The following is a 22,540-nucleotide window of genomic DNA, read 5'->3' on the forward strand; positions in this document are numbered from 1 at the left end:
AACAAAACGATAACGTAAGTGACTAAAATGTAATATTTCAAACATAAGTGACTAAAATGTAATTTGAGACAAATAAAAGTGGCTATTTTTACAGTTTACCCTAATAAATATTGTTATGAAAATGTTTTCTTATTTTTATGTAATTGACTTGACAATTTCTTTACTCTCTCTACATTTCTTAATAATATATAGTAGAAAGATATTGATTGAGTCTTAATTCGATTGGCATGGGCATTATTGTCAATGCAGGAGGATGTGAGTTCAAATGTATTGAAACATATTATCCTTCTATTTATGATGGCAATGAATTACATGGTATTTTTTTCCTAAAAAGTCTTGCAATATTTTTTTAAACACAAAAACTTTTTTATATTTGTTAAAACTTGTTTGAAGTAGTGATTAAATTTTTTGTCTAGCATTTACATGATACATATTCAAATTTTGTCGTCCCTTTCCTCTAATGATTAAAAAAATCTTACTATTTTTTGGCATTATGCGTATTTATATTTATGTTTTTTTATGTTTTAATTATTTTTTTAATATCATCTATGAAAAATAGAAATATGAATATTCTATTAAGTGGGTGTACTTTGATAATAATAATAATAGATTGTTAGATTTGATTAATGTAGTGACTAAAAATTAATCGATTTCAAACAAGTTTTGGGTTTTAATGAAAGAATCCAAGTTAAAACCCTAAAAATGATATTTTTTAGAAGGAATAGTCAAGAATTTAAAAAAGAATAATTTTCATGAATTGTAAAGAAAGAAAGAGAAATTAATGAGCTTCAAAATCATTGTTGTCAGAGGAGAATGACTATTCACATAGTGAATATGCGGAAAGCTATAGGTGTGGGAGATTATACCTTTCCCAATTCCCTTCTCTTATGGAAATGTCTTGCCTCTTCTTACTGAGACAGGAAAATATTTGTAGCTTTAAGTTGGTTACTTAGACATGGGAAACTTCTTACATGTGTTAAGATCTTGGCCTTGTAGGTGGTTTTGGAAGGTATGGGTTGCCCCTTAGCTAAGCGTTGATTGGGTTTGATGGCCATAGTACTTGGGCTCGGTGAAGATTCACGTGTTACTATGCAAAAGATGGATATGACTCTTTAAATTGGCGAGGTGCCAAACATGTAAGAGAGGCAAGAGGCAAGAGGCAAGTGACAAGAGCTATGTTGGACAATATCTCTTGATATAGCAAGGCATTATAGATTAATGAAATTATTCCTGATTCATATGAAAAAAAAAACATGTAACACATATTTATGGAATAAAAATATGATTGAATTCAGTTTAAGTAACCACAACTTTTTAATTTTTTTAAAAAAAAATATTTAAACACCACGATTCATTTCGATTTTCTATTTTCTAATTTTTTTTCTCGACTATATTTACATGAATATAAGATATGGTACTCCATATAAACATAAAAACATTAAGGTATCCGACACTCAATAATTTAATCCAATAATAGAGTTAAAAGATAAACTTCATATTGTATTAAAGTAAATTATGTCATATTTGTATAACTGAGAGGAAAACAAAAAGAATGCAATAAAAAAATTAATTATTTTATTTATAATTTAAAATTAATTTTTTATCTTTAATGATACTTTTCTTATACTAAATATTTATCTGAAAAAAATAAATTGCATACAATTTCTATTTCCTCTTTTCCCACTGTTTTTTTTTTTCATCTTATTTTTCTTTGATATAAGAAAAGCCCAATTCACCAAAAGCCGAAGAAAAACATAGGAATGGACCCTAACCAAAATAAGGTAGGTATGCTTACAAAAGGTCTAATTCTAAATTTTATCCTTCTACTTTGCTAAAACTAAAAATATTATCCTTATACTTCAATTTATCAAAAATTGACATTCTTACTTTACAAAAACTAAGAACTTAATCCAATTGTTAGTAAAAACATAAAATTGAACCGTTGATTTTTACTAATTTTTTGCATATAATTTGTTAATTCATTGTAATTGATTTTCTAGTTAAGGTTTAACAATGTTACTAATTGGATTAATTTCTCAATTTCCAACAAGTACGAGGATCAAATTTTGACAAATCAAAGTAGATAGAACAACTTTTCAATTTTCATAAAGTAAAAGAAATAAAATCCGTAATTAAATCTTCAAATAAATAAATAAAGGGTCTAGTTCTTTTTCTTTTTTTTGGTCCTTCTATTGCGTTAAAATTTATGATTTAATTACTTTAGTTTAATTTGACACAATGTGGCCATCATATTTTATAATTTTATTAAAGCGTTCACAATATTAATCAATATTGTAAAAATTGAAGTTGCAATCGAATTGTTTATACAGTCAATTCTTAATTCAACTGTTGAACTGTCAATTCAATAACAATTAAATAAAAATATTAAAAATATACATAAATTGATTTAGGGCGAGTTTGGATGGGCAGTACGTTTACCTGTGGTTAGTGTAAAAACAACGGTGGCGGTGAGATTAGATATTATAACGATATTATAACGTGAGACAAAAAGTAAACTAAACGCACTGCACCGCACCCAATCGCTCATTCAAACCCACCCTTAGTCAGTTGAACCACTAGTACTTTTTCTCTCAATTTTTTATTTATAACAAGTTCAGAATGGTTTGCTCTACATTCAATTTTATGTCATTGGTTCTTGATTTAACAAGTTCAATTAAACTGTCCGATCAAATTTTAACATCAATACGGTTAACTATTCTACTAAAGTGTTGATGTAAAACTTTTTTTTTAAAATAGTTTATATATGAACCAATTATACAAGACTATTTAAAAAAAAAAGATTTCAGTCAAACAACTTAATCAAATATTAATTTACAAGTAAGTTGAATGCTTAAAGATAATTTTAGAGAAATTTCACATTCACACTTGAGCAAGATTAGTTACAAGTGTTACCAATTTTGGACTAAATAAAAACATTATAAAAATAAAAAGATTAAATTATATCAAATTAAAATAGAATGATTAAATTTCAAATTATACCATAATAAAGGATTAAAACTACAATTTCACCTAAAGTTAATAAAAACAAAATAAAGACCAATACTTTAGTTGACCAAATTAATTGAGAAAAATGGGAAATTAAAGGAAAAAAAAAAGCAACGAACCCTGGCAATGGGGAAAAGGGGGGAAATTTTGATTTTTGAGAGCGAATTTCCCTAAAAATTTGAAGGAAATGCGATTGCGTTGCTGGTGGGAGTGGCCGTCCGATGAGAGATCGGCGAAGGAGGATCACCGCCGTTAATGGGAATTGTCGAGTTACAAATGACTTGGCAGCCGAGTCTACTCAGTGAAAAACGGAAGAAAGGCCCTCCTTTAGGCTTAAGAAACCTCGGCAACTCTTGCTACCTCAACAGCGTCCTTCAGTGCCTCACCTACACTCCGCCGCTCGCCAATTTCTGTCTCCGTTCCCAACACTCCTCCTCTTGCGACGCCTCCGCCTCTAAGAAACCCCGAGACTGTCCTTTCTGTATCCTCGAAGCGTGGATTACACGCTCCTTAACCCTCGATCTCACCCTCGACGCTCCTTCCAAGATCCAAAGCTGCCTTAAAATCTTCGCCGAGCACTTCCGGTTCGGTCTACAAGAGGACGCGCATGAGTTCTTGCGGTACGTTATCGATGCTTGCCATAACACGTGTCTGCGTTTAAAGAAGTTGCGGCTAAAGGGAAGTGAAGGAGGAATAGAAGAAGCTGTCAATGACAATACCGTAGTTAAGGAGATATTTGGGGGTGCTTTGCAAAGCCAGGTTAAGTGTTTGGGGTGTGGTGGGGCGTCAAATAAGGTTGATGAGATTATGGATATTAGCCTTGATATTTTGAATAGTGGTTCACTTAAGGAAGCTATGCATAAGTTCTTTCAGCCTGAAGTTTTGGATGGGAATAATAAGTACAAGTGTGAGAAGTAAGTTCAAATTCAGTTCAAATTCCAACTTACTTAAATTCTTGGTTTTATTTGTTTGGGTATCATTTTGATGTTGCTTTTGCTTTCAACATAGACTAATTAAACTAGTATATCGATGTAGTAGTCAACTGAACCACGGGTGGAGTGGGGTTCGATCCTAAACAATTCCTACCCCTACCGCTACCCCTATCCCTTTACCAAATATATATATCGAAGTAGTAAAAGTAGCAATCATTTGTTTAGCTAGTGTCTTGGTTGCTTTTATTACATGCTACTTTCAGAAGCAAAAGAACCAAGGAACAACTAAAAAGCTAGCAATATGGGTTTTCTAGACATCGCAATATATGGTTTTAGTTTTGTGTAGCATAAATATTTTAGGTTTGGTATTATTCCTATAGGCTTTTTTTTTTTATCTGTTATGGTTTTGTATTTTTCATCATTTTTACTATATAAACCTTTTAGGAAGAGAAAAATTGCAAATGCAAGAGAGACCCTGACGGAGTGTGATTGGCACATTTTGTTTTGGCTTATTGTGTTCTGAATGAGAAACTTATGGATTTTTAGTTGTAAGAAATTGATGGCAGCAAGGAAGCAACTGTCTATACGTCAAGCACCTAATATCCTTGTGGTTCAACTGAAGGTATAGCATGTTTTTAAAATCTTAGTCTTGGTTTTCATTGCCAATATTATAATTGTTTAAGTTAGTTTTTCTTTTATTGTTTCTTGGATTAAAGGAGTGGTTGTTGGATTGTTATGGCAGAGATTTGAGGGAATCTTTGGTGGGAAGATTAATAGGCCTGTCACATTCAAAGAAGTTTTGGTTCTTTCAAGCTTCATGTGCAAAGCTAGCCAGGTGTGTGAAGCTGTTTCTTCTACATATAAGTTTGGTTGGTTGGTACAAGTTACATTTGCAGCATTCTGTTAATTCTATCATCCTAGTTTAACTCAGTGACTAATACGGATGTGTGTAGTTGCAAGTTAATTAATGATACCTCTCTAGAAGGTGGTATAAGTGATTTCCTAAAAAATAATGTACATTGCTGGGACATTGAGCTCTAATCTTCAAATATAAAATATTTTGTCATTTCATTTGTCCAAATAGCCTGAATATCAATATGGAATGGTGGAATGTTGGACTTTAAACACGTTCTAATCTCCATGATTGTTTGATTTGCGATGGAGTCAACTATAGAAATGAAAACTCTTTGAGTGTCAACGCTAACTTGTAATGGACTAAACTATTGTCAAGCACTTCTTGTTCTTCTTGCCAGTTTTAGTCATCTGTTAAGTGTGATTCTTGATAGGTTATCTTTTAAAAATCTACTGAAAAAATGGGTAATGGAGTTTACCCAATTAATATAGTCTAGACTTTAATCTGCAAGAAGAGAATATTAAAACTCCTTTCAGATTAAGGAGATATTTGCCTGGTTACCTTGGGATGTTTAGATTTTTAGAAGTGGAAGAAATAGCGTCAAATACATTGTAGAGGTTGCCAACTGCAATTGGCACACTGCTGCTAGAATCCATCAGTGGCTAGAAAGAATGGTAATGTATACTCTACAGTTTAGAAGGAATTTTGATGGGTATAGTGCACTTAGCTTATTATGGAAATTTGCCTTTTATTTCAGGGTAAAACATTCTCAATATAGTATTAGGGATTACTGCTCTCTTTTTATAAGTAGTAAAGCTTGTAGGGAGTGCTTGAGTGGGGCACATGTGTAGGGGGTATATTGGGTACACAACGTAAGACTCTGAATAAATAGAAAAAATGTAGGTTGAAGAAACGCTGAAGGAATCGACATCTAAAATGATCTGGAGAAACCGAGCTTGCATAGGAGAGCAAAACTAGGAAAATAAATGTCTTAAATGTAAGATTATGTCTCTATTACCCCATTAGCATTGCTAAAGTAAGCAAAACAGTCCCATTCTTCTACACCTTTACTTGACAAGTCTCTCCAACTCTAGCAGTTTTACCCAATAGAATTTGACACACTTGAGCATTTTCTTTGTTATCCCTTGCAATGATGGGTTATACTTGTTATCTGCCATATATCATCTATTCCCTCTTTTTTTTTTTTTGTAATTTTGTTGTTATTTCCAATGCAGGATCCACGGCCAGAGTATAGCCTATTTGGTACTATTGTTCACTCAGGGTCCTCACCAGAATCTGGACACTATTATGCATATATCAAGGTGCTTATGTTATCATGTTTCTTCCACCTTATATGTATGCTTCAAGGCACTCTTGAACTATTTGCTGATATTTGTTTTCTGTTCGTAAAGGAAGCAATGGGCAGGTGGTATTGTTGCAATGACTCCTTTGTCTCACTTTCAACCCTTCAGGAGGTCTTGTCAGAGAAGGTTTATATTCTTTTCTTTTCTCGTACTAACCAAAGGCCTGGGTCTTTGAGCACTACATTTTCTTCCAATGGAGCTAGACCACATGTTTCTAATGGAAGTGAGACATCCAAAGTCTTGAAAGCTGTCCAATTGAAACCGGTCCAAACAAAACCTTTTGTTGAGCAATTTTCACAGAATGATAAGGTTGGGAAACAGTCTTCAACCCCACGGGTGAAATTCAACATTTCTGAAAAATCTGGTCCCAAAAAGCTTCCAATTACGGTTAATGGAAAAGTTGAGTTCCATAAGACTCAAAACATCACCGTGAATGGAGTTTCAAAGGATTCAATTCATGTGGACAAGAATAAGAAAGATATGTTGCCATTGATGAACAGGAATGTTATTGACAAGAGCAGAAAAGTTGATACTGGTGGTAGTGAAAAAAGCCAACCATTTGCATTGACAAATGGAAATTCTATGAAATCAGATCCTTTTGTAGTTAATGGTAGCAGTAGGATGGCAGTTGGAGTTGAGGTTAATAATGCTCATTTTGATGCCTGTGATAACTCAAAGCAAAAGAAATCAGAAGATTCATCTGATATCTCAGAAGCAAAGCAAAAATTAGAAGATTCTTGTGATATCTTAGGGCCACATAGAAAATCTGAAGATTCCTGTAATGTTTTAGGGTCAAAAAGAAAATGGAACTGTTCCTTTAATTTCTCAGGGCTAAAGAGAAAACCGGAAGCCTCTTGTGATATTTTGGGGCCAAATAGAGAACCAAAGGACTCTTGTGGTAACTCAAGTCTAATGACAAAACTAAAAGACTCCTGTGTTAACTCAGAGCCAAATGAAAAATTGAGAGATTGCTGTGATTACTCGGCGGTTAAGAAAATAGAAGACTTTTGTGATTTATCCATGCTGGCAGGAAAGTCCTGTCTTTTGTTTTCCCGAGATGTTCGATCTCGTGCAGAAGTGGAAAACATGAAAGAAATGTAAGCTGCAATCTATCTCAATTGCTTTGGTGGTATAATATACATTTTTTTACTCACTAAGTCAGCATATTAGTTGTTTGCGATTATGTGGTTCTGTTAATTTTAATAGCATTGTCTTTTATGATTGTCCAGTTCCAAAATCTCTCTCAATTTGGAGATCAGTTAGAAGTCACTGTGTTCGAAGTCACCTGGCAATTTGTGTATTCATGTCATGTTCTTGTATTTTTCGAGTCGAAGTAACCTGGCAATTTGTGCATTCACTTTTGACATATTGATGATTTGTGTTTCCTAGATTTTGGCATGTTTTTGTATTTGTGTTGTGTTTGTGTTTCATAATGTGTTTTAGTTATTTTCTTCCATGTCATGTTAATTTTGTGTTCAGCAATCCCAGGTCTACTTGCTGCTGTTAACCTGCACTGATGAGCAAGTCGCATTTGGAATTAGTTGCAGTGTGGAAGAACCAAAAAAAAATGCTTGTTAACTTGATTATATTATTGATGTATGCATAAAAACAGTTTTGTTTTCTTGTAATATTTTAGTTACATACAATTTCTTTATAGTTCAGCTTTTATACTGTGTTTAACTAGTGAAAAATTGGTTTTTTATTGCTTAACATCATCTTTGCTATTTTGGCATGCTTTTAATTTTCAATGCAATATTTACTAGGTTGAAAAAAGAAGCTTCTTCAGTTTTGCGATCCTGTGGCTGGTACTATAATGTTTACAATTTCATGAATTTGAAGAAGCAGTCATATGCGCTGGAGATTGGAAACACCCTGAGTGGCAATGATTTAGAGTAAGTCTTTGTTGAACTGTTATGTGAGACGTCCATGTATGGGTAATTTAATTTCTATGTTTACTTTGCATGCATGATTTTCTTTAGGAATTTTGATGCATTCTTCTTGCTGTAGATTTTCATCTAATTGGTGTAACTTCTTGGCATGTATGACAACCTTCTGTAGAAGCATATACTTGCAAAGAAAGACAATTTTTTTTTTCTTTTTTCAAGCCAAGGCTGATTTGGTTCCCCAGAGCTTTTGAGTCAATAAATGCTTTCAAGCATTGTTTTTCAAACCTAAGGCTTATTTATTACTCAACCTTGATATAAACATGCGCATACATGGACCTGGATAATGAGATAGAAGTGTTGCTGTGATTGACCTGATTTGAGCTTATGTTTAGTTTGCAAGAATTTAGTTTGCTTTCTTGCCTGCAAAAAATGCTGCTGGTTTCGTTCATAATGTATCGTTTTAGGATAAATGGTCATTTTGAGATGTAATGTTTGTTTTATGAGGGATGCCGTTTGATGTCTGGTTCCCTTTCACGATGGATTTCAATTTGTATGCCCCTTTTCTTTGCGGCAAGTTTTTGCAGTTTTCCAGGAGTAAAACATAACAAATGGCCTTTCTATTTCCTTTGCTAGATGCACTACACACTCTTTTTTCCTTTTTAATTCCTATTTTTTTTATTGCAATAATATCCCCACAATTTGTATCGGCGTCATAAATGTCAAACCTTGATTCTTACCTTCAACTAATTTTGTGCAGGAAGAAGTTGATTGCAGATGCAAAGGCCAGTTTTATTCGACAAATACCCGAACCACTAAAGGAAGAACTAATCAAACTTATCCAATGTTTTAGCCAAAGAAAACTAGAACATCCAATTCCTTGATCAGCTCGACTGGTACTGAAGCAAATAACCGTTCAATCTCGAGATCCAGTTATTCCAACTTTCAGGTAATCACGGATGCGAACTTCTTAGCGAACTTCTCTTAGCCAGTGTCTTGTCATGTGTAATCTATAGTACAAATCGGTGTTGTAGTGAAAGAATATACATCTTTGGGTGTATGTTGATCCAGCAATGGCACTAGATATTCATCTTTGGACATGCTTGTCGCTGGTTGCCCCATGAATGATTTCGAGATAAAAGTGGTGAGTTGGAATATTGACAAAAGTTTTGATCTGTTGAGGCCTTGTAGAAGTTGTTATCTTGTTTCTTCAATATAATTTTGTTTTGGCTGAAAAGTGAGGAAATCTTAAATTATTTTGTATGAAGAACATTTTGGAAGAAATCAATTAGTATTAAAATTCTTCATTGTATGGATTGCATTACAATTCTCCCATCAAAATGTGATACTAGGTTTATGTGTATTACTTACTATGAATGAGTTAAAACCTACAATTGTTGCTCCACTAATAATCTATCTTGAAAATGAATAAATATTACAATGTGTTGGTTCTTTTATAAAAATGAATTAATCGAGACATGTGCTATTTTTTCACGGATTACAATTATAATAAATATATTCATACCCCAGTTTGATTTATTTTTTTTACTTATATTTTACTAAATTTATATATTTTGGTGTCTAATTAATATTAATTTATTACTATTCAATTTAAATAATAATATTAGTAAATAATTTTCATCCCAATATTAAAGTTTGAATTAAATTACATTGGATTGTATTTAACTCTCTGAGTTCAAATAACTAAGTACTAATTTGGATCAGAAAATCAAGTTTAGTTAAAATTATAAAATTTGTTGTGGTGATTGTTAACCTCATCCCTTTCAATTCCCTCCCATAAAAATAAACTGTATTTCTTGACCGAAGAGAAATATGTTGAAAAATAAATGTATAAATGCATAATTGTGCAAAAAAAATACATAATTGTTTGATAAAAGGAAAGCCTTGAAAAACAAATGGGAAAATGCCAGACGTCAAAGATGAATCGGCTTGGAAAAAGATGAGGCAGGAACGGCCCATATTATCCCATCATCACTAAACACTAATGAATTCGCAGTTTGGTTGGGCCTTTCTTTTCTTGAATGAATGACTGATCTTTGTTAAAATAATAATTTACAAAATGGCATCCTCTTTTGCCTTAGCTTCTGGAACCTCACCTTCATTCTTACCCTCTAACACCCTCAAACCCAAACATTCACCGCTTCGTCGTCCTTTGGCGGCTATTAACATAAGATCCGAAAGCATGGCTACTGAGAAACTCGGCATCAAAGTTGAAACCAACCCCTCAGAATCCAAGCTTTCTCAGCATGGTGTACGCCAGTGGCCCAAGTATGGCTAAACCTTTACACATATATATATTGATGGGGTTTTATTTTTACAGATGGGTTTTTGTTTTTTATCCAAGTTTCCTTTAAAATTGATGAGATTATTTGTAGAAAATTGGAACTAGAATGCCACTCAAATAATCCCCCAACATATATATAATGCAAGAACCCATTGCATAAGTAGTGAAAAAGCTTTAGGCCTCGTAGGGATTTTTCCGATATATGTTGAATAGTAGCATTTGGCTTGTGTGTTATTTTAGAGTTTGCTAAAAGTTTCATAGTTGAATGCTTTGTGATGCTAAGGAGTGTATTTGGTTTTTTGGTTTTCGGTGTCATTTTTTATTAGGAGTCGGATTATGTTAGATCGAAGAGCAAATGGATGCTTTAGATTAAAAGTCCATCCATTTTTATGGTTAAAAATTGGTCATTCTACCTTAGTATGAGGTGCATGTGATACACCACATATTCTATTAGCTACATCTGTTTTAAACAATAGAAATAGACGAAATTTTAATAGAAAGTATTTACTTTTCAATCTAACATACAGACTAATTTACCTATTTTTTTGAATAAAATAGGCAAAATGCAATCTGATTCCAAATATAAGAGCTTCCGTGATACTTTTACTGCTTAGTTGCTAGGTGGTTCATTTTTCTAGATTGTCTGGAATTAGGTGTAAGTTTTCATTTTCTTTCTTATTAGAAGTGTCTTTTAAACCTATGTGCTTTATGGTACATCAGGGTTAAGATCATTTTCATTACCTTAGTAGTCCATTACTTTTTCAATTTGTTCATCAACATCATTTACATTTAAGCAATAGCAACATTTCTGATTGGATATATATATTTTAACAGGTGGGGTTGTCCTCCTAGTAAATTCCCATGGACATATAGTTCAAAAGAGACATGTTACCTATTGGAAGGGAAAGTCAAGGTATACCCTGATGGTAGCAATGACTTTGTTGAAATTGGTGCTGGTGATTTAGTTGAGTTTCCTAAAGGGATGAGTTGCACTTGGGAAGTTTCAGTGGCTGTTGACAAACACTATAAGTTTGAGTGAGTGCTTTTATAACCTCATGCTCGTCTTTTACCTTCTTTTCTCCGTTGTTATTATGAAATAAAATACAAATGCTTGGGGTGATGTAAGATACCTCAATACTGTTCAAGTTTGATTATGATTTGTAGCTCAGTACTTCATGTTTATTTAGCTTATTAAATATGGTCTTATTCTATCTTCTCTGTCTGCTCTGTTTATATACATGATGTTTAGTTTTTGACTGCTGTGAAATTATAGCTGTTGGGATAAATGTTGGATATGGATATATTCAGTATTTTCCTAATTTTTCTTTATATGTTTTTAGGATCATACTTTCTATCTATGACATGAGTTATTGTCTATGCATCAAGAGGGAACACATGCTTTTGAGTGAACCATCGAAATCGGTTAAATTGGACTAAAAAGTTGTATTGGTGGTTGAATCAATTTTTAATTTTTTAAATGTTATTTATTTATTTATTATTTTTATAAATTTTTAATAATTGATTGAATTTTAAAATAGGACCGACCAATAGAACCGGTCCAATCATATTGCTATATTGTTCATAAATGAATTACTAATATTATTATATTTGAATTTTTGGGTTGATTTGATTAAAGTTAATTGTTAAGATTATTATATTTGAAATTTTCATGATTTTGTTAATAAAATAAATTTAGCCTTAACTACGAATTTGTTTAATTTGTCAAATACAGCTTAATGATATGATTTAATTTAGATTTTCAAATTAATTTGATAAAAGTTAATTATTAATATTATTAGATAATTATGAATTTTCATCAAATTAATTTTAAATTTTGAATTGATCACTAAAAAATTATCGTTGTTATTTTCAGGTATTACGTTGAATCAAAAAATAACACAAAGTATCATGTTAGAAAAAAGTGTATCAAATTATACATTAAGCAAACAAAGAACAAAGTACTTTTTTCCTTATTCATGCGACATTGTCCCCATTGGGACAGAGACAGCATATTTACATTGCAAACAAGACCAGTCCTTCAAAATGGTAAAATAGTGATCAAGCTTAAGACTTCTTCAAATCAGTTTTCGTGTTCTAGCATGAAGCTCTACTTTGAAATTAAGCAGCAGAAAGCAAAATAATAACTTTTTTCCTTATTTATAAAACAACATTCGCACAGATGTTTTAGGAGCCCACGAATGATCAAGCAAAACAGAATAAAATTCATACAGACTGAAGAAGATTCAAAATTGATTTTCGGTCAGGCATGCTAGGAATGGCTCCCTTCACTTGAACACAAAGAGAGGCTGCTGCAGCTGTGGAATTGTTCAAACAGAATATATGTGAAGATAGGCAAGGTCATGGCCTATATATATATATACATATGCGAGTAACTGAGGCGAGGAATACCAGCAAAGTTCAAGCATTCCCTTTTGGACTTTCCTTCTACGAGAGCCACAGCAAAGGATGCCGTAAATGTATCCCCAGCTCCTGTTGTATCTACAACTTGTGCGGCAGGAATGATAGGCTGTGTAATTGGTTCCTCACCTTCTATGAATAAAGCAGATCCCTTGGCCCCAAGTTTCACAAGAACTTGCTTAACACCCTGAAAGTTATTTACATTTAACTCGTAGTAAAAAACTTGGCATCTGCCTAGAGACTTGTGTAGTTTCCACAAAAAGCTTGCTCATTACTCGAGTTAAAACTAGAACTGATCAAACAAGACAAAAGAAAAAAAAAGCATACTAGTTTACTCTTTAATTTAATGTACATGGACTAATTTACTTATTTTTTGAGTAAAGGGGGCAAAATGCAGTCTGACTCCTAATATAAGGGCCTCCATAATACTTTTACTGCGTCTATTTCTGCAAAATGTGTGTGGGATTGTTCACCATGCTAGTCCACATGTTTCAACTAGTACTACAAGCATGTTCTCTATTGATCACTAACGGAATTAACCATGAAAGCAGGGAGAAGTAATTGTTGCATGTGAAACATATCTAAAGGACAAAAATTTGTGGCAATCACCACAGTTGTTGCCAATACTGAATTGTTGTGACAATTGACTTTAAAAGCTTATATGTTAAGGTTTAATAAAATGACAAACTAAGGCCTTTTTCAGGTGTAGAAAAACTCACCATTTTGTGACATTTTGCAGCCGCTTGACTAATCTGCTCAAAATTATCGGTAGGCATTCCTGTCAATCGTCTGAGTTCAGATTCATTTGGGCTAAAGATATCAACAAACTTTAGAAGTTCTTGGGGCATTGGTGCATCCATTCCACCAGCATCCATAATTACGGTAACACCAGCACCCTTTGCAGCCTGAAAAGAAACCTCGAAAGAGAGACTGAACTAGTAAATTCTACCATGTAAAGTCCATATCAGTGAAGCAAAAAGAATATAGTAGAGAACCCAAGACCAAATAGGCAAATATCAAGTTCACCTTCAAGTAGACCAAATGGACTTCATTGTCAATGGTGAACCTGAGACCTTAGCTTTTGGCTACTAAAGAGGATAAATTTTATCTCACTGCACCAGGCTACCAATGTAGCAGTCACAATATTATCAATAATCTCTTCAACTTTGAATTGAGAATAATCGACACGAGTCTGATCGAGGTAGAGTTCACTTTACAACCACACCACTTTCCTTTTCTAACCAAAGAACCCTAAACAAATACCCAACCATCTCCAAATAACTATAACAATCCCAAAAATCTTTTCTCTAAGAATTAAGCCTACTTTTGAGGATGGTATCACAAAATCCAAATCTTATTTCACATCAAATTAAAATGGAAATGCATCCATGCAACCTAAAATATGAGACCCTAGCATCCCTTATTTTTTCAAAGGCATCTAAAACTCATCTTATATCATTCTCACAAACTGTTGTTGCCTTCTCAATTTAGAGTTCCTTCTATTGTGTGACTTTGATATATAAAACTATTCAGAGTTCCTTCTATTGTATTATTGAAGGCAAGGAAACACTTAAAGGGGCATATCAAAATTGTATAACCCCAAATTTCAAATATGACCAAGATGTTCAAGCCTCAAAGCTTAGCCATAGAGCACTCTCTAAGGCAGAAGGAACGCAACAACTCCAAGTTCAGAGTGAACCATGTAGAAGATCCTCATCACACGAGTTCATAATAAAGTTTTTAGTAGAATGATCTTGAGCCGGAAAGAAAAAAATAGCATACCAACTTAAGGATAAATAATAACACCTTAATAAGCTTTGCTAATGGAAAGTCTCTCAGAATTTCTAAGCACTTCTATACTTTAGCACTGTACTTGGTAGCATAAGTTAATAATCTTTGAATGACATCTACATTCTTCGAAGCTTTTCAATCGACCCAAAGCAAAATACTAAAAGAAAAACAGCTAAAAGGTTACTTCTAATTAGCAAGAGTAGAATCACCATGGTAAAGGATTTCCTAACTTTGAATATTACTTTTCACCAGACCTAAACACATCTTTGAAATCATAAATCTGGACATAATATTCAAAGAACATAATAAAAACTGCTTAACCATATTAATTTGAGATGTTATGCAATAAACTAGTAAATATGTAAGACTAAACATCAAGAGGCTCAAGCTCCGTTTGAAAAGTGTTTTTCCACTCAAACCATGATTTGAAACCAAAAGCTCAAAAGCAATGATAAATAAGGAGCTTTTCAAACCAAACCATCTTCTTAAACTCGGGTTTTAACCCAAACCAAAAGGCTAAAAAATTTTAGCTCTCGGCTTTTACAAAAGTGCTTTTAGCTAAAATTACTTTCTTTTACTCATTAAAGAAGTCCAACTTATCTTCTACTTTACAACATTATATCCAGAATGAACATTTTATTTTTCTACAAACTTTTTGTCAGCAATGGTAAACACAGCCAAACTTTTCCAGAATACTTTCCCACCAACTTTTCAAAAGCACTTTTTAACCTCAATAGAAGGTCCTACAGTTCCTTGGAGATCATAAAAATCCCATAATGGTAAATCATTTCAAATGCACACAGTGCAACTCTTTCCAGCTTAAAAGCATCATCCTTTTGACCAAATTCTAAAATCATCCATAGCATTACCAAAAGAAATAAAAGACGTAAAAACATAAAGGTCCCAACCTTAGCAACTTGAATGTTAACAGAATCAGGGATTTCCCTCTGAAGCAAAACAATGCCAGCATTTTTAACAACATCCAAGTCCTGATCAGACAACTTGTCAGGCCAAGAACTCATATTAGCACCACCAACAATGATGATCGAATTCTGCCCATTAGATTGTAACATCACCACAGCATGACCAGTAGGAACACCACCACCCAAGTTCTTCAAATACTCCAAACGAACCCCACCATTCCCCAATGCCTGAGTTATCAATTTCCCATGCGCATCATCACCTACTTGCCCCACAAAATATGTTGGGTAAGAAAGTTTAGCACCACAGGTGGCCTGGTTAGCTCCTTTGCCTCCTGCAAGAGTTTGACCATTTTTGGCTGAAATAGTCTCTCCTTCCGTGGGTAATCTGTCGATCTCCACATAGATATCAGCATTTGCTGAGCCAACTACGACTAATGGTGGGGGTTGGGTTATTGGGGTTTGGGTGGTTTTGCTTGAGTTTATGGAAAAGGAAAGAAGGGATTGGTTTGGGTTATTCGTTTTGTAATTGCAGAATCGAAATGGGATTGGGATTAGGGTTTTGATGGGATGGATTTGGGGATAGCAATTGAAATTATTTGATGGTGAAAAGGCGATCCCTTCCATGTTTCTTTGTTTCAACAGCTGGTGAGAAAATGGGACTGAAAGTCTCTGTATTAGGGTGATGAACACTGAATGGGAATAAATTGGTTAAAATTGCCATAAGTCCCTATACTCTTCAAAAAGTTAAAATTTAGTTCCTATAATTTATTTTTAGTAATTTAATCTCTATACTTTTTCAGATTTTAAAATTCAGGTTTAATTGTTAATGCTATTAAAATTATTTTATTAAATTCAGATTCATTACTTGCATTAATAGCAAGTGAGTATTTTTTTTATTTTAAAATATCATACAAACAAATTTAACAAAAAATAATAGTGTAAGCAATTGAACTTAAATTTTAAAATCTGAAAAGTAATTAAATTAAATTTCCAGAAATAAAACTACAATGATTAAATTCTAAATTTATGAAAAGTTATGGGACCTGTAACAGATTCTAATCGACTATACTAATTTTTTACATTTTAATACCTAAATTAATTTTTAGCTAAAGTTGCATGTTTTTAGTCTTATAGAATTAAAAAAAAAAATTAATTGACATGCGAGACCTATTAGAATACATTACGTGATATTTCGAGCTAATTAAAACATGACAATGTTAATATGCATTGAAATTAAAAAAAAGTAAACTTTTTTTTATAATTTTTTAAAAAATATTAAACATTTTAGAAAAGTATGATTGAATTGTTAATCAACATTGACTAAATTTTAATCTAAAATTTTTTAAAATTTTAAATTTTCTTAAGAAATTGCATACTTCTTATTTATTCCAAAAAAGTATTTTTAAAGTTATCAAATTTTTTCTAGAATATATATTAAAAAAGTTATATTGTTTTGTAGTTTTCCAAATTGAACTAATTTTTTATTTTTTGATCTTTACAAATTATATTTTGTTTTTTTAAAAATATTTTCATTAACATTATTGAAATATGTTTAGAGTTTATATATAAATTGAATTTTGATTTTTTTATTCTTTTAACATTTAGCTAAATTTTTATATATTTTTTCAGTTCTGATTAGTTTTTCTAAAAATTCAACCTTTTTTTTCATTTTTAATTTATATTTATATATTTTAAAAAATAATTTTTTTTCTGTTTTCCTATAATATACTTATATAATGTATATAATGTAGTAAAATTGAGTATACATTCATAGCCCAAAACTAATACAAAATAGCCCACATTATGAAACAGAATTACGAAAAAACCAAACAAGGATTTATCAGAGCCAGGTTTCGATCCTGGGACCTGTGGGTTATGGGCCCACCACGCTTCCGCTGCGCCACTCTGATTAGTTGATCTTCATGAAGATAAAACAATTTTGTCAATCTCTGTTTTTTTTGGTTCAATTAATAGACCTTACCTGTACTACTCTACATACCTGCCTTGCTTCTCTTTTTACTTTTTTTTTTTACATTCTTAACATCAATGGTGAATTTTCAATTTTGGTCCCTCTACTTTTTAATATAAAAATAATCAAATTTCTATTTCGGTCCCTATACTATGTTAAAGCTTTTTAAAATTAACAAATATTATAAGTTTTTATATTTTTTCTTAGTTTAAAATTTATATAATATTTAAATAAGATGTTTTGTTAATAGAATTGTCCACGGAACAAGTTAAAACATTTTCGAATAGTAAAAATTTTTCTTACTTAACTAAATCTTAACCTTTTGACATCTAAAATTTATTTTTTTTAAATTAAAATCAAATCAAATATTTTTAAATTTAAAAATATCCAAATTAAAAAAAAACTTCGGTCCAACCATCAAATTAGACAAATAATCTATCTTAACAACTTGTTTTTTTTTATTTAAATCATTATATATAATTCACATATATATATATTTCCTATTATCATAATTTTAACTTTGCTCTTGTCATATATGCCTCCCCTCTAAGGGTTTTTTTCAGAAGTTCAACCAGCGAACTCCAATCGACTTAGTATCCATTGACGAGTAGAGAATATAACTTAGATCTAAGTCGATTTAACCATTAGTGTTGAAGATCTAAGAAGAAAGTTGTTTAGGTTTTGATTCAAAGATTTTTAATGTTTAAGGTTGTTTTATGAAAAAACTAAACTGTAAAAGAGGAGGAATAAAATTTTCAATTAATGACTAAAGAAAATCATACAAAAATCATACAAAAATGATTTTAATAGTTGCATAACTTTAATAGAACTCTTCGGATAGTTGAGTGAACTTGCATAGTTTACTAATCACATGCATGGTCTTCACAAAATCGTACGTTCTGACATTCTTTTTAATGAAAGCATTAAAAGGAAACAATGGACCAGTAAACAATATGATCCAATGAGAGCATTTATGTTACTTTTCATTACGTCTATTATTTATAGAGCTATATGTATATATATGTGTATGTGTATGTGTATGTACACAAAAGTCTCTACAATTTCTCTTTCCCTTCAATCTCTTATTTTCTCTCTCTAGAATTTGTGCGTTTATTTCTCTATCTGGATTTTGATTGAATTTCTTCTTGTAAGTCAAGGTTTCTTCCCATTTCTATGTCAAATTTGATCAAATATTATGTTTCTTTGAAATTTCTAGCAATTGAGGCCATTCTATGATATGGGTATCCTAGTTTTCTTAGATCTCTTGTTAATTGTGAAAAAGGAAGTCCATAGCTTTCGTTACTCTATTAGCTTATGAAATGGATATGGGTCTCTTTTTATTTATTATACGATGAATGCGAAAGGATTTGTTTTTTCTTTTACATTTTCAAAATAGTAATTTGATCTGGTGATTAAGGCGGATCTTGTTGATTAATAATAAACATATTGATCTTTTTTTTTCCATGGAAAAAAAATGGGAGCTTTGGGTAGTTTATCGTTCATTTTTTTGGAAAATGAGGTGAACTCCATTCTAATTTGACGAACCAAAATGTTATTTGTTGAGGGGATTTCTTCGACAAAAGCCTTCGAAGTATGGTCACCATATTGGGGTTTTTTCTCCCTCTTTCACAGAAAACTTGTGAAGAGAGAAACGTCAGTTTAGTATGAAACATTAATAATGTAAATCATCTAACCTACCCACAGGGACTCAAATCACTAACATATTAACCACATACTTGCAAGTATGGTCCCACTTGAGTTATGGGAGGCAATACCTTCGTTGTTGGGGTTCAGCTGTCTGCTCGACAAATGACATACTTCAAAGACTTTTATCGAATGAATCAGTCCCACGACACTATTTAAAAAAGAAAAGAAAAGTGGGTGATACGATTCACTTATGTTGTTGGCTTGTCTATTTTTCTGCTGTATTTGTATTTTTTCTTGCATGTTTTTTTGGATTTTCTTATATTGTTCTTTTAGGTTTGATCATAAATTCTATCTGTACTTTTTATGTATTTGTTTATCCAAGTTGGTGTTGATTTTTATTATCTTTTGCTGTTCTAAAAGTGGTTTTTGTTTTTATTGTAGAATTCGTTTAAAAATAGCTACTTATACCCCTAAGAACATCCTCATAACTGGAGCTGCTAGTTTTATTGCATCCCATGTAGCTAATAGGCTTATTCGGAACTATCTCAGTTACAAAATTGTTGTGCTCGACAAGCTTGATTATTGTTCTAACCTGAAAAACCTCCTCCTCTCCAATCATCACCGAACTTTAAGTTCGTGAAGGGGGATATTTCCAGTGCTGGTCTTGTTAACTACCTCCTTGTTGCCGAGTCTATCGACACAATAATGCATTTCGCAGCCCAAACTCATGTCAATAACTTGTTCGAGAACAACTTTGAGTTTACCAAGAACAATATCTATGGCACACATGTCTTGCTTGAGGCTTGTAAAGTCACTGGCCAGATTAGGAGGTTTATCCATGTGAGCACGGATGAGGTGTATGGAGAGACGGATGAGGATGTGATTGTAGGAAACCATGAGGCTTCTCAACTTCTCCCGATAAACCCATACTCGGCAACGAAAGCTGGTGCTGAAATGCTTGTAATGGCGTATAGTAGGTCATACGGGTTACCGGGGATTACTACCCGTGGAAATAATGTTTATGGTCCTAACCAATTCCTCGAAAAATTGATTCTGAAGTTCATCCTCTTAGCGATGAGAGGGAAGACTCTTCCAATTCATAGGGATGGTTCTAATGTAAGGAGTTATTTACATTGTGAAGATGTGGCTGAGACATTTGAAGTCATTCTACACAAGGGTGAAGTTGGCCATGTTTATAATGTCGGGACGAAGAAGGAAATGGGAGGGATTGATGTAGCCAAAGATATATGCAAGCTTTTCTCGATGGATCCTGAGACAAACATCCAGTGTGTTGAAAGCTGACCATTCAATGACCAGAGATATTTTCTTGACAATCAGAAACTAAAGAACTTGGGACGGTCTGAGCGAACTATATGGGAAGAGGGGTTGAAAAAGACGATAGCATGGTACACTAAAAATCCCGAATAGTGGGGTGTGTGGCTGGTGCATTGCTTCCACACATAAGAATGCTGATGATTCCTGGTAGTAGACACTTCGAATCGGAAAAAGGCAAAGTTCTAAGTGTTTCTAACACTCTCCGAATGATAGTTCCGACCTCCAAAAGTTTCATCTCTCCCCTAAAACCATCCTTTAAGTTCTTGATCTACGGCAGGACCGGCTGGATTGGAGGTATTCTCGATCAGCTATGTAAGAAACAATGTATTCCTTTCGAATATGGAAGAGGACGCTTGAAAAATCGAGCTTCGCTCATGGCAGATATTCAAAATATAAAGCCTACCCATGTTTTTAATGTAATAGCCCGATTTTCAGTGATGTCAGAAACAGTGGTTCGAGACCACCAAATCTGACAAATAAGCTCGTAAATTTTTATTATTTAATATTTACGAGCCAAATATGGTTTTTAAAATATTTTTGAATTAGTAATTTGTATTTTATAAGGCTTTGTTAGGTCAAGTGATTTAGAAAAGAGGTATCGAGATCTCGGTCCTATAAACTGGCTCATAAATATTTTTATAAATATTTAAGGGGAGTCATTAAGGTAGTATTAAAGTTTCGCTAGAAAATTTTAACGTTTTGATAGTTAATTAATTAAAAAAAGACTAAATTGAAAAAGGTGCAAAACTTGCTAATTAAAGAAATAGCGATTAAATAGCCTAAATAGTAAATAAAGGAGGACTAAAAGGGCAATTGGACCCACATGGGATGGCTGAGGCTGCATAAGCGTAGAAAAATCAAGGAATTGATGTCAAATAAGCAAAATTGTATATTTTGCCAAATTTAAGTGAAATAAAAGGGAAATTGAAATTCTAGACATTTTCATCATCGTTTTTCAGTTCTAAAACAACCATTGAAGAGGGTTTAAGCTGGTTTTTCAATATTTACTTCATGTAATTTTAATTTTTGCTCTTTCCTTGAAATTTTTATGTTTTTGAACTTTTACAATTAGGTCCAACTACCCTTTCATTAGTTTTTGATTTTCTTGAAAGTTTTGGAAGATACCATTGATAAGTTTATATGATTTTAGTTATTATATGATGAAATTGAGATGTTGATGGATATTTAAAGGTATTTTATTAAAGGATTTTGGATGAAATCATGATTTAGGGATTAAATTGAAAAGTTGTTGAATTCATGGAAAATTATAAAATTTCATGGAATTCATGGGCTTCCATTGATATATATGAAAATATCTAGGCTTGGGATAAGGATTAAATTGCATGAATTTCATTTTTTGAGCCTAGGGATGAAATCGTCATTAATTAAAAATATAGGGGTAAAACGATAATTTTGCCTAAGATGTGACTTAGATTGAATTGAATGTAAATTGTATTAAATTTATGTTAAATTTACTTGTATAGATCCAGATAGATCAAAAACGGAGTTAGATCTTGGAAAAGAAAAAGTATCGAATTAGTAGTTCAAAAGTCACGAACAATTGTCGAGGTAGGTTCGTGTAACTTAATTGTGTATATTTATATGCTTATATTGAGTGTTGAATATGTAAATTGTGTAAATGTCATATATCTGCATGTAATTGATCTTCTAACTGAAAATCCCTAATAAATAAGTTAAGCTTCCTGTTACAAGGCTCAGTGAGCTTCCGTTACAGTGCTTGAGAGAGATCTTTCTGTTTAAGTGCTCATAAAAGCACTCCCAGATATGAATTGACGGATTTATAGTATTGTACACTTCAGGTGTACTACCCAAGTATCCATCGAGATTTCAAATGATTCAACAGGTGAAATTCTTACATGAGAACATGTGAAATCAAGATGAAACTATTATTTGTATATGCATGAAATATTTAGAAACTCGATACCTGATGAGCTCATCCTTGTTCTTGTTATTCACATGAAATACATGACTAACATGTTTGTTGAGGTTATATGTGTTAGGCTAATTGCCAAGTTGCTTTGGATATATTATGCATGTTTATTATATAAGTAAATGAATGGTAAGTTAATTTCCAGTTATACGAACTTACTAAG

General features: G+C 32.4%; 4 protein-coding genes and 1 non-coding gene across 6 annotated transcripts; 3 read left to right on the plus strand and 2 right to left on the minus strand.

Moving 5' to 3' along the window:
* Window positions 1-3,076: 3,076 nt before the first annotated feature.
* Window positions 3,077-9,345, plus strand: LOC107928360 (ubiquitin carboxyl-terminal hydrolase 25). Of its 2 annotated transcripts, XR_001692604.2 has the most exons (8): window positions 3,086-3,920; window positions 4,485-4,560; window positions 4,681-4,773; window positions 6,027-6,113; window positions 6,204-7,252; window positions 7,919-8,047; window positions 8,799-8,987; window positions 9,073-9,345. XR_001692604.2 is itself a non-coding variant. In XM_016859562.2 (7 exons), exons 1-7 carry the CDS (start codon window positions 3,262-3,264, stop codon window positions 8,920-8,922), a joined length of 2,217 nt encoding a protein of 738 aa, XP_016715051.2. In that variant the 5' UTR covers window positions 3,077-3,261; the 3' UTR covers window positions 8,923-9,345. The 2 variants fall into 2 exon arrangements, 1 of the variants encoding a protein (XP_016715051.2); XM_016859562.2 differs by having other exon boundaries at window positions 3,077-3,920; window positions 8,799-9,345.
* Window positions 9,346-9,923: 578 nt separating this feature from the next.
* On the plus strand, window positions 9,924-11,554 carry LOC107928242 (uncharacterized). Its single transcript, XM_016859427.2, has 2 exons — window positions 9,924-10,327; window positions 11,178-11,554. Exons 1-2 carry the CDS (start codon window positions 10,119-10,121, stop codon window positions 11,380-11,382), a joined length of 414 nt encoding a protein of 137 aa, XP_016714916.1. The 5' UTR covers window positions 9,924-10,118; the 3' UTR covers window positions 11,383-11,554.
* Window positions 11,555-12,473: 919 nt separating this feature from the next.
* Window positions 12,474-16,146, minus strand: LOC107928375 (ribokinase). Its single transcript, XM_016859586.2, has 4 exons — window positions 15,461-16,146; window positions 13,481-13,666; window positions 12,753-12,948; window positions 12,474-12,658 (listed from the first exon to the last, which is right to left on the minus strand). Exons 1-4 carry the CDS (start codon window positions 16,097-16,099, stop codon window positions 12,567-12,569), a joined length of 1,113 nt encoding a protein of 370 aa, XP_016715075.2. The 5' UTR covers window positions 16,100-16,146; the 3' UTR covers window positions 12,474-12,566.
* A 1,167-nt stretch (window positions 16,147-17,313) lies between these two features.
* TRNAM-CAU (transfer RNA methionine (anticodon CAU)) lies at window positions 17,314-17,385 on the minus strand. Its single transcript has one exon. It is a non-coding gene; the product is annotated as a tRNA-Met (tRNA).
* Window positions 17,386-19,684: 2,299 nt separating this feature from the next.
* Window positions 19,685-21,089, plus strand: LOC121203396 (trifunctional UDP-glucose 4,6-dehydratase/UDP-4-keto-6-deoxy-D-glucose 3,5-epimerase/UDP-4-keto-L-rhamnose-reductase RHM1-like). Its single transcript, XM_041098968.1, has one exon. It carries the CDS (start codon window positions 19,797-19,799, stop codon window positions 20,391-20,393), a length of 597 nt encoding a protein of 198 aa, XP_040954902.1. The 5' UTR covers window positions 19,685-19,796; the 3' UTR covers window positions 20,394-21,089.
* The last annotated feature ends 1,451 nt before the right edge of the window (window positions 21,090-22,540 follow it).

The sequence above is a fragment of the Gossypium hirsutum genome, chromosome D08, assembly GCF_007990345.1.
Source record: "Gossypium hirsutum isolate 1008001.06 chromosome D08, Gossypium_hirsutum_v2.1, whole genome shotgun sequence".
Taxonomy (NCBI): domain Eukaryota; kingdom Viridiplantae; phylum Streptophyta; class Magnoliopsida; order Malvales; family Malvaceae; genus Gossypium; species Gossypium hirsutum.

Excerpts from the sequence above, each read along its gene's own strand:
- LOC107928242 (XM_016859427.2), top strand. The coding sequence starts at position 10,119 with ATGGCATCCTCTTTTGCCTTAGCTTCTGGAACCTCACCTTCATTCTTA. Across the intron at positions 10,328-11,177 it reads GGTGTACGCCAGTGGCCCAA|GTGGGGTTGTCCTCCTAGTA; the intron begins GTATGGCTAAAC and ends ATATTTTAACAG.
- LOC107928375 (XM_016859586.2), bottom strand. The coding sequence starts at position 16,099 with ATGGAAGGGATCGCCTTTTCACCATCAAATAATTTCAATTGCTATCCC. Across the intron at positions 13,667-15,460 it reads TTAACATTCAAGTTGCTAAG|GCTGCAAAGGGTGCTGGTGT; the intron begins GTTGGGACCTTT and ends GTTTCTTTTCAG. Across the intron at positions 12,949-13,480 it reads CTGCAAAATGTCACAAAATG|GGTGTTAAGCAAGTTCTTGT; the intron begins GTGAGTTTTTCT and ends AATAACTTTCAG.
- LOC107928360 (XM_016859562.2), top strand. The coding sequence starts at position 3,262 with ATGGGAATTGTCGAGTTACAAATGACTTGGCAGCCGAGTCTACTCAGT. Across the intron at positions 7,253-7,918 it reads GTGGAAAACATGAAAGAAAT|GTTGAAAAAAGAAGCTTCTT; the intron begins GTAAGCTGCAAT and ends AATATTTACTAG. Across the intron at positions 8,048-8,798 it reads CTGAGTGGCAATGATTTAGA|GAAGAAGTTGATTGCAGATG; the intron begins GTAAGTCTTTGT and ends AATTTTGTGCAG.
- LOC121203396 (XM_041098968.1), top strand. The coding sequence starts at position 19,797 with ATGCATTTCGCAGCCCAAACTCATGTCAATAACTTGTTCGAGAACAAC.